The sequence below is a fragment of the Panicum virgatum genome, chromosome 4K (genome assembly GCF_016808335.1).
Source record: "Panicum virgatum strain AP13 chromosome 4K, P.virgatum_v5, whole genome shotgun sequence".
NCBI classification, from domain to species: domain Eukaryota; kingdom Viridiplantae; phylum Streptophyta; class Magnoliopsida; order Poales; family Poaceae; genus Panicum; species Panicum virgatum.
The window spans coordinates 8,820,605-8,831,855 of NC_053139.1; the positions used below are offsets into that span (position 1 = coordinate 8,820,605).

Here is an 11,251-nt window from a genome sequence, read left to right on the forward strand (position 1 = left end):
ACCACCACGCCGAGAAAGACCATGCACCCGAGCAGAGTACATGTCCGCGTTCCGTCTCTCCTGCTCTCTCCTCACAGCCCGCTTCCTCCTAAAGCAAAACTCCTCCAGGTGACCTTCCCTGTCACAGAACTCGCAGTGGTACCTCACCTCACGCTTGAGAGGTGGAGGCCTAGCCTGCGGACGGGGAGGAGCAGCCCTCTTCTTCTGGGCAACCTGGGCTGCGACAGCAGGGAGCGTGTCGAGGGAATTCCTCAGCTCATTGGGCTTGGGAACCCAAACCTGCTTCTGCGTAGGTGCTTTCGGTGGTTCTTTAAACACACCATCCGCGGGGTCAACAAGCGAAGGCTGCGTGCTCGTGCTAGCAGTGTTTCCAGCAGCCTTGCCAATTTTACCATACAACCTGTCAAAGTCTGACTTCGTGTATGTGTAACCGACCCCAAACCCATCACCACGCTTGAACTGCTTAATCATCATGCCCAACTGCGGCTCACTGCTAGAAACCCAACTCAGAATCGCCCTAATGTATGTGTTCTCATTCTCCAGGTTGGCTTTCTCTACCGCAAGATTATCCAATCAGAGATCAAACCAGGGCAAATAGAGCAGTCAATAGGTGGGCTAGACTCTACGACCTTAGTCTTTCCAAAAGACTTGATCAAAGTGTTCTTCTCCTCTAGCTCCGACCTAAGCGTGGGACAAAGCTTACAAGCGCCAAGCAAAGCAGGCCTAGATCTAAGCTCCTCTAGTTCACAAACAACAGTAGCAAACTTGGATTGCAAAGAAGCTAGATCAGACTTGAAGATAGGACACTCATCGCATTCAAGCACATCACTAACAATGGGAGCGTCCTTGACAAGTTCAAGCTCATGCTTGGCCTTGGCTAGCTCGTGAGACACGTCAGAAAGCGAAGTCTTAGCAACATCTAAGTTCGCGACGTTCTCATCATGCTTGGCACGGAGAGCAACAAGATCATTCATGTGAGATATGCAGCCAGCGCACTCATCCTCACTAGATTTCTCCCGAGCACAAGCCAGCTCAGCCCTAAGCTTTCTACGCTCTCTAGCTGCTTCCTTAAGTAGCCTCTTCTGGTTGTCGAGAGCGGCGTACAACTCTCTAACCTCTGTATCAAGCAGGTCGATCGTGGAGTTTACCACTGAATCGCTCTCGGATCCAGGAGAAGAGCCGGAGTGCGTTGGTGTAGCATGTCCACCTGAAGACGCACGAGCACCATCGGCTTCGCCAGCCATGGTGCAGAAGCTCTTGCGCCGACCGGCCAAGCAAAGGCCGATGAAGCCGGTGGCTTCCTTGTCCCGCTTCTTCTTCTTCTTCTTCTTGTCGTCGTCGTCGGAGGTCGGTGAAGAAGAGCGGTCGGTGTCGGAGCTCTTGTCGAGGTCGCTGAGCTGCGCCAGGAAGGCCTTCTCCCGCTTCTTGGCCTTGTACTGGAAGCGCTTCTTGAGTGACTCCTTGTCGAAGCGTCCTCCCCGGTCACGACTGCGGTGCTTTTGGCGCCGACGCTCCTTGTTGGAGCCTCCCTCGTCGCGGTCGCGGTGGCGGTAGTAGTCGAAGGTGTTGTTCTGGCCACCGCCGGACTTCTTGGGGCAATCGGCGATGAAGTGGTTCAGATCGCCGCAGTTGTAGCACCCGGGGTTCTTCTTCCTCTGCCTGTTGTGGTAGACGCGCTGGAACTTACTGATGAGGAGGCACAAGTCGTCGTCGCCCAGCGTCTCCAGCTGCTTATCTGAAACAGAAGGAAAAGAGGCAAGAGAAAAGCCAAGAGCAGAGTTAGCGTTAGAGCTCGATCCACCTGTGCCAGTCACAAGAGCGACGCTCTTGGAAGGAGGGGCACCATTGAGCTTGGCTCGTGTCTGGTTATCCACCTCCGTGGCCTGGAGCTTGCTGAAAAGCTCGTTCACGGTCAGTCTCATAGCCTGCAGACTCAATGATCGTGTTCACCTTGAGATCCCAAACAGAGCGGTCAAGTGCGTAGAGCAACTTGAGAGCCTTCTCGTGCTCTGTGTACTCAAGGGCACCAGCAGATCTGTTCGCATTGACTTTATTCACAATCGACTGAAAATGACTGAACATCAAGTCAATGCTCTCACCCGGCTCCTGTGTGAAGTTCTCGTACTCACGCCGGTGAGTCTCGAACAGTCTGGCCTTCACCTGAGGTGTACCCTCGTGGTAGTTCTCAAGGCACGTCCAAATTTAATGGGCTTCCTGAAAACCCTGGACGCGTGAGAACTCCGCACGAGAAATGCCAGCGAACAAGGCATTGACGGCCTTGGCGTTAGCCTCGTGCTGGGTCAACTGGAGAGGTGTGGTCCGAACAGCAAGCACCTCATAAAGCTGGTTCGTGGTAATTTCCCAGACATCGGCTCCCATGCTCTGCAGGAAGGCTCTCATGCGAACCTTCCAGTAAGCATAATCCTCGCCGGAAAACACCAGGATCCTACCAAGACTCGCCATGGTCGCCGAGTGGTTTTCGAACCGGTTAAGGTACTGAAAACCTCAACCGAGCTCTGATACCAATTGAGGGACCGAAACTGGCGACCAGAGGGGGGAGGTGAATGAGAGCCGATCAAAATTTCTTTCGAAATCTGAAACGTCAGCCTATGTCCCAAAATCACCGCAAGCCCTTGAACCTAGATCAGCGAGAATAGCTATGGACAAGATATCTCGAAGCAGAAGACCCAGGTCGTAGCGCGGAAGCAAAGCGAGTCGAAACGCAGAACTGGACAGCAGAGACCGGTCAGACCGGTTGCACAGACCGGTTACTCAGACCGGTCAGACCGGTCGCTCCCAGACAGCCCGCCAACAAAGCTCCAAATGTCAAATCTCGAGCAAACGAAGTCCAAATCCAACAAAACTTAGAGGAAAGCTTCGTAACTACCCCGTGAACATATCCCCAAAAGTTCTCACCCAAAAGATTCACGGATCGAGAGAAATCGAGGAAAGATCAAAGAGGATTGGGGTTTTCTCAAGAACACAAAATCGCCAATTCGTGAGAACTCATGATTCCAGGGGGTCTGGCACTAGGCTATATGCATAGGAATCGTTCCAAAGAGTTCATCAAACCACGAAATCAAGGGTTGTTCTTCTCCAAACAAAGAACACACTAAAAGAGGAGAATTGAACCCAAAATGCAAGAGAGGAGGAGAGGACGAGATGCTCAGCACACACAAGTGAATTGCAAACAAATTTCATCCATTAATTCTCAGAGGAATTCATCTATACAACAGCTATAGCCATCCGCCCATCATCCACCCACTAGATTGAAGAGAATAGCTATAATCTAAACTCTCTTTGCGTTGGAGTCCTTGGCCCTAACCTAGAACAGGGACAGGGAGAAGGAAAAACACAGAGAAAACAAAAGACTCAAGAGACTCAACCAGCCACAGGCTGGTGGGGGGTATTTATACCCGGCTGCTGCGGCCAGACTGGTCAGACTGGTCCAGGGGACCGGTCAGACTGATCGGGTCAGCAGCACCCTGCTGTACAGCCTCGATCGACGGTGGAGCTTCTTTCTTCGACTCGAAGTCTTTGCTGTGATGCCGCCATGTCGACGAAGATCCGGTCCGCGGTTTTGGAGAGTCCGCGAAACCCGAGTAGGTGGCCGGTTTTGAGAAAATCGCCAAAACCTCACGCGCGGGAAGATTCCCGCCTCCACGCCGTGGCCCTAGACGCCGTTCCCGCCTCGGCCTTTTGACTGTCCTAGACGCCGCCCGACGCCCATCGCCTCCGTCAGTCCCGAGATCGACGCCCGTGCCTCCACGACTTGGCGTCTTCAACCGCCGTCCGCCTCCTTGGTTTTGTGGCGCAAACCAAGAAACCCGCCTTCCATCGCCGCTTGCGCTCTCGATCCAGGAGTGGACGCCACAGCTGCCGCCCGGTCCGAGCTCCGGTCCCGGCTGCCCTTCACCGCCGTCCACCGCACGGTCCATCAGCCACAGCACCTCCACGGCAGCTCCCCGTCGACACTCGACGCCCGTGTACCTGCAATCAAAAGACCAAGCGCACGATCACACCGCACAGTTGACAATTCACTCATCACAGGCAGGGTAGAGTACTCACATTCCTCAGATGTCCCAGTAGTTGTCGCAAACCAAGGCCGGGTCCTGACCGGAGGCACCCTGGAGGACGCGGCCCTGCTCCAGCGAGGACGCCGCTCGGCCACGGGGGCGGGCGCGCGGCCCCAGCCTCGGCGTGGGCGCCACTCCATCGCTGGAACAAGCGGCCCTGCTCCGACACGCAGCCCCAACCTCGGTGCGGGCGCCGCTCCACATTGGGAGTGAGCAGCCCTGCTCCAGTGAGGGTGCGGCTCCGGTGTGCGGCCCCAGTCTCGGCGAGGATAGGGTGAAGTTATAGCTCCCGGGTGCCGATGCACCCACAGAAAAATATGAAAGAAGTGATAGAATCTATTTTTTTCACTATATATATATGCTCCACGTCAGCTCAATCCGATGCACCCACAAGACAAGTGCACCCCCTATGATCCTTTGATTTGCTCTAACTTCGCTACAGCTCCGGCGATCCTCGACAGCTAGCCCTATCCCACTCCGGAGACCTATACCGGTCCGCAGGGCGCGATGCGGATGGCTATGCCTGGGGTGCTGCGGCCTGACTGCAGCGTTGCGCTCGGGTGGCGCATGAGCCAGCGATAAGGGGTGTGCCTATCCCGCGGCGCCTAGTGTGGTGGCGAGGAGGGGGGTGTGGTGCGGCGGCGAGCGGGCCTTGGTGCATTGCTGAGCGGCGCACGAGCCAACGCCGAGTGGCGGTCATCTCCTTCCTCAAAATCCTTAGCTGGATCTAAAGTTTGGTGTTCTTCATCCTGCTCATAAGCTTCAGTAATGTTCTCATTTGTCAACTCTTCCGCATTAGTTGCAAGGGAAGTAGCTAAAGACTGCAATTTGTCATTTGTTTTGAAAAACTGCAATGATGAAGCCCACACTACTACATAAAGCATTTGTAGGGGCGGTTAAAATGAGATTTTTAGAAACATAACATCTACAGGGGCGGGTAACATACCCGCCCCTAAAAATCATTATGCAGGAGCGGTCATGCCCTCACCCGCCCCTACAAATCGACCCGCCCCCTATAGATTGAATAAAAAATTAAAAAAAGTCGATGGGGTCGGAGCCGTGTCGTCCCGCGCTACGGCCCGTGCCGCCGCTGCTCCGGGCTGCCGCTCCTCACATTGCAGCCCGCGCCGCTGCTGCTTCAAGTCGCCGGCTGTGCGCAGCCGGCTTCGCGCCTTCCGTAGGCCAAGAATCTCCTTCTGTAGGCCCTCTTGTCGTCGTTGCTGACGTCGCAAAGCGTGGTGGACGACTGGCTAGTGAAGGCACGCCGTTGTTCTTGAGGGGTAGGATCCTGCCTTTGGAGAAGAGCTGGTCCGCGGCCATCATGGGATAGGGTAGCTGCCCACCGAGAACTCGAAGTTGAGGTCCTCCTCCTCGGACCGCAGGCTCATCGTTCGGTTCTGCACCAACAGCGGCGGCTCGATGGTGAAGTTGCACTACGCTTGGTGCTCGTGCTCCGCCATCGCTGCACGCTCATGTCCTTCGACCCCACGCCGGGCGCTCGCACCACCATCACAGGCCCCGCGTCGGGCGCTCGATACACCGCCCCCGTGCACTCGTGCTGCCGCCGCAGGGGAGAGGAGGAGGGAAGCAGAGGGGGTGACAGAAGAGGGAGAGAGAGAGATAGAGAGAGAGAGAGAGAGAGAGAGAGTGACGGAAGAGATAAGGAAAAAGAGTGGGTTAATGCATGCGTGGAACTTTTTAAGCTATTTCGACACTGGTAGGATCATCTTCTTCGCTTGATAGGTATTGGCGGGCACCTTGTTACCCTCTGGGTATGTGTCAGCAAGCATACGAAATAAGTCGTTGAAGCTAGTGTCGGACCACCCATGGCGCGACTTCAGCATCAACTATTGGAGGTTAAAATGCAACGCTGTTCAATGCTTTGGATTGTCCTTATATAGCGGATCAATTGTCGCCTGCTTCATCTCCTTGAAATTCTCCGGCCACTTCGAATTCCCAAACAGAACATCATCTTGGTCCATACGGTTAGCATGGTTTTTAAAAATCTCTGCATCTTCGGGCTCCAGCAAATCACCCTGCTCATCACCATGCCCATCACCATCATTGCACGCCATATCTTGGAGAAGTTCATCAATGTTGATGTAATCGCGATTCGCACTGTTGCTGCCCGTTGTTACTGTTGATGACGAGGGTTGTTGTCCTCTTTCATTCACCATCGAGGTCATCGACGAGTTTCGTTCAGATGCACCGATGACACTTGGATCTCCTTCGTCGTGAAACATTAAGACGGTGTAATCTTTGATAAAACCACGCCGGATCAAGTGAGATTGCACCACGATATCTTTCTGGAGATGTTTATTCTGACAGCTATTGCACGGACAAATCGTGCGCTCCCAACCCAGACTCACACGATGCTTTTTCAAAGCGGCAATAAATTTTCTCACATGATGAAGGAAAGTCATATCGTTGCCAACCTGCGCTAACTTGTACATCCACTCTTCTCGAGACCTTGCACACACGCACAACAAGAAATTAAAGTCATTTGGTGAGGAAAAAAAAGTTTATTTTGTGAATTGCGGAGTGTCCTGAAATGCGGTCTGTTTTTCAATAAATGGATGGATGTTTTTGCAAAAAATCTAAAATTCGAACGATCTGATCGATGGTTTTCGAGAAACTAAAGTCATATAAGCAGATCAATATAAGAAAAAAATGCATCCGAGTAGCTCCAGATCCGGTTTTCTCTCTCCTCTATTTATATCTAGATCTAGATCTAGAAAAATGCACCTAAATCATGTAAAAGAGAGAAGAAGAGAGTTGGAGAGTAAGAAATCAACCTCTTGCGGTGCCCCCCTTCATCAAATCCAAGGGTAAAACATCCCCCTCTAAAATGGCCAATTTATGTGTTTTGAGCTCAAAACACGAAAAAATAGAGGAGGAGCAGCGGGGAAAAAGAAGGGGGTTGGGCTATTATATATAGGAAACTTAACCGAAGTGGACAACCTTACGAAACCGCCTTGGTTAATCGCTATTAACTGAGGCGGTTGTTTTAAGATGTGCCGCCTAAGTTAATCCCTTAACCTAGGTGGTCGGCATAAACCGACCGCCTCGGTTAATACATGGTTATCTGAGGCGATTGTGTAAGGTTGCCCGCCTCGCTTAATCGATTAACCGAGGTGGTTGTATGGACGGTGGGCCGGTAATGGTTAATCGAGGCGGGCCACCAGCCCGCCCGCCTCCGAGGCCATTTTAAAAGGTCACGATTAATGTTTTTTTGTAGTAGTGCGCTCGTGCCCTTGCTGCCGTTGACATCGATTTTTTAACCCCCGCCCCTGCCGCTTCCTGCATTCAAACTTTGCTGGGCAGGTCATAAGATGATCCACCCCTACAAATGCTATTTTTAGGGGTGGATCACCCCATCACCTGCCCCTGAAGATGGACCCATTTTCAGGGGTGGGTGATGGGGTAGTGCTCCTAAAAATGCATTTTTATGGACGGTTCAGCTACTATAGTAACCTCGCTTTTTTTTTTGTAGAAACGGGTTATTTTTTATCCGCCCCTAAAAAAAGAGCTGTTACTACAAATTGTTTTTGTAGTAGTGATGTAGATTGGTTTCTTCTCGTAATTGATGGTTTGGCACAAATAATGGTAGAAACAAACCTGAAATATACTACATAGAAATAAAGTTGCTTGAGAGAAGGCACCCGGACCAGTAGAGATAGCTAGAAGTATACTCCCTAACATTACTCCCTAAGATCAGGTAGATTGTAGTATCTAGCATTAATTCTCGAAACAACATATTTTTTATGCTCCTCTTATTGCTTCAAAAAATTTCTGCTCATGTAGCAACACACATGTATAAACCATATAAGAACAAATGATATTGCTAGGTAGATAAAAATCTGAGCTGTACATCTTAAACAAAAGAAGCCCCTAAAACACTTGGATGTTATGTAGTCACTCACTTTTCTTATTCTTTTGGGGAATGTTATAGCTGTCAGCATCATATACATGGTAATAATCATTTTTTTACACGAATGGTTTGAAGTTTAAAAACAAAATTCAATATAAATTCTGTAAATGTACGGAGCATACCCTTCTGAATAAAATCATGACGGCACCCAACAAATCCAGTCAATAATGTATTGATGATTTACATGTATGGCCTGTCATGTCCTTTTTGAAGGTATACAATATGCATTTCTCCAAAAGAAAATGAGAGTCCCAGCAACACAGCCAATGATCATCCTGGGCATATACAGAGCCAGCACCAACTGACAAACCCTCTGATGAAACAAGGGCAAAAATACTTCTGAAGTTCTGATATGTCCAAGGTAACCAAGCATTACAATCCACTTAGCTAGCACTACTGCATTAGTATTATTATTATTCGGCCATCGCCACTCGAAGGCACAACTTACTATCCGTGGCGAACTGATCCGTGAAAAAAATTTGCATTCAAGTTGAATGAACTAATTTAAAGCAGCTTCGACGAGTTGTTCTGTTCGTGTCATCATCTACGACGACCGGGCGAGGGGCGTGCCGCCGGCCGGCCGGCCCGGCACGCGGCCGGGGCATTACGCGACGGCGGCGACGCTGCCCCCGGCGGTGGCGCGCTTGACGAAGCGCCCCTTCATCCGCGGCCGCTTCTCGGCGTTGAGCTTGCGCACCTCGTACCGGATCTTCTTGGAGAAGAGCCGCGTCCGCCGCTTCTCTCGGTACCGGGACACTCGGGCCTCCCGGCCGCCGTCCATCACCCCCAGCCTCGGCGTGCAGAGCTCCTCGCCGCCGTGGCCGGCGAGTCCTCCCACCAACCACATGCCCTGCACGCACAACCATACTCGAATTAAGCTAGCTATTACTAAGTTAATCCGCATATGCGCACGATGTCAACGTGATGCTTGTGCGCGCGAACGTACCGTGTAGTCGTGGGGCCAGCTGCCGTCGAGCTTGACGTGCGGCCGCTCGCCGCCGCCGGTCCACGGCGAACTACCCCAGCTCTGGATGATCGCCTCGTAGTTGAGGGTGAGCGAGAGGCTCGTCTGCAAGAACTGGGCGTCGGCGCTCGTGTCGTTGCTCCCGGCCTTCTCGTCCGGCGGCGTCTCCTGATCCGGCGAGCCGTAGTCGAAGTCGATGTCCAGCATGTCGTCGGATGCCTCCGCCTCCAGCTCGAGGCCGCACGCCGCCAGCGTGCCGCTGGTAATTTCGCAGGCCCCGCTGCCGTCGATCTCCACCTTGACTCGCGCGGCGTCGGCGTCCACCGGGTCGAGGAGCCCCAGCGTCTCCATGTAGAACGACGAGTCCTCCTCGTTCCCGTCGTCGAGGCCGCGCCCCAGGAGGGCTTCCATGTCAGCGGCGAACTCCCTGAGCTCGGCGTAGGTGGGCTCGAAGTTGGCATGGCCGTCGGGGAAGAGCTGCGCCGGCGGCGGAGCCGGAGCCGGCTTCGCGGGGTCCTCGACGGCGCCGTCCTCGTTGCACGACGACGCGACGGCCGCCGCGTCCTCAAGAGGCGGCGGCGAGCAGAACTCAGCGAGGGCTGGGTCGAAGACGGGCACGCGGTAGAGCAGCTGCTCCTCCTCCTCCTCCACCTCCCCTTCTTCTTCCCCGTTCCGCCCCTCGGGCGAGTCCGCCCCGCTCGCCGCCTCCGGCACGACGAGCCGCCGCGACAGCGCCTGCCCGAGGCTCTTGGCGTGCCCGCCCCGCGGCGTGCGCGCCTTGCGCTTGAACCACGCGGGCACCACCTCGTCCCGAGGCTCGCGCCGCGCCTCCTCCCCCGCGGGCGCCGGCGGCGCGCACAGCGGCGACGTCGGGCGCAGGCGCAGCCGCTCGTGGCGCCGCGCGAGCGGGTTCGCCGAGTGCACGGACGTGTCGCACCCCTTGCACAGGAACGCGTCGTCCGCCGCGCAGTACCACCTCGCCCGCCGGCGCAGGCAGCCGTCGCAGGCCCGCGCCGCCTTGCCGCCCACCGCCCCGGCCGCCGCCGCCTTCTTCGCCAAGCTGCCCGTGGCAATCATCTCTCCTCAACGGCAGCGTGCAGCGATCTTGCTCGTCAGTGATGTCCCCTGTACGCTCGATATGGGCGCAAGTACTCAGATCACATGTATGAATGTACACTTTGATCTTTGTACGGTAGATTACAATTTTTTTGTGTGCCGGAAATATCGTGGGCTTAGGTTTTGTAGTATAGAACGGGAGGAGATAGTGGGCCCGGCTTGTGCGCTTTTGGGGGGACCCATGGTGTGTACTTTGCACTTTTGGTGTCGCGGAGGGGCTCACCTGCAGGTCTTATCTGCGACGTGATTGGCTGAAGGGCATGCAGCATCCGGCGCGAGCGCCTGTGATTGGCTCCGACGGGATTTCCGGTGGGCCACCCGGTTCATCTACGCGACGCCCAGAGCCCTTTCCCCGTCGTTCTCACGGTTGCTGTGGGTTCACGCTGGCAGTGGGACCGTGTGAACCCTGCAAGAAAAGTCTTCCTTGAATTCCATTTTTTCCCCTAGCACAGCGATCACAAACAACTCCTCCTACATCTTACATTTTACTATGTTACACGTTACCACATGTTCTGTTACCATTGTAAACCTTAGAAATAGTTTTATTTGTCCATTGGATTTTTATAAAATTTAAAAGAGGGACAAGTTCGAAAGCATGCACATATACATGGGTCGTTTCAGTTACAAAACCGCCGATCTCAAATCACGTCAATTTTTTTTTGTTTCCTACATTATTAACCATTTTAACTGTTTCTTATAAAATCATACTCGTCCAAATGGGTCCTGAATACACAAACAATTCCAAATGCCCTAAATTGATCTAATCCTACTTATTACGAAGATTTGGAGCTGGCATATACAAAATAAAGTTCCAAAGTGAATAGATCTGACAATGATTGGAACTTCAATTGTAATGTTGTCATTTATGCATTCCCGATGTCCTTACTAGAGAGGTGAAGTAAAATTGGATACTAGCAGCTTAGCTTGTGCGCCGCGTCATGGACGTATGGTCCCCCAAGGAAGATCTACGCGCTCGCAGCTGCCATGCCCGAAATTTGGAAGCCTGCAAAATTGCACACCCGAAAAACATGAAGAAAATATTTGGCCTCTATGGTCCCCAGCCAGGGATCTGAATCGTTTTCGAAATGTTGATACGGTGGAACATAGTGGTTGATGACCGCTTGGAGCGTAGCAGCGTGGTCGCATGGGCTTACAAAACACTCG

At 53.1% G+C, this 11,251-nt stretch overlaps 1 protein-coding gene across 1 annotated transcript; it reads right to left on the reverse strand.

Annotated features, from left to right (window-relative positions):
- Positions 1-8,146: 8,146 nt before the first annotated feature.
- Positions 8,147-10,191, reverse strand: LOC120704662 (zinc finger protein CONSTANS-LIKE 16-like). The gene is made up of 2 exons (XM_039989139.1): positions 8,954-10,191; positions 8,147-8,857 (listed from the first exon to the last, which is right to left on the reverse strand). Exons 1-2 carry the CDS (start codon positions 10,046-10,048, stop codon positions 8,612-8,614), a joined length of 1,341 nt encoding a protein of 446 aa, XP_039845073.1. The 5' UTR covers positions 10,049-10,191; the 3' UTR covers positions 8,147-8,611.
- Positions 10,192-11,251: the final 1,060 nt, after the last annotated feature.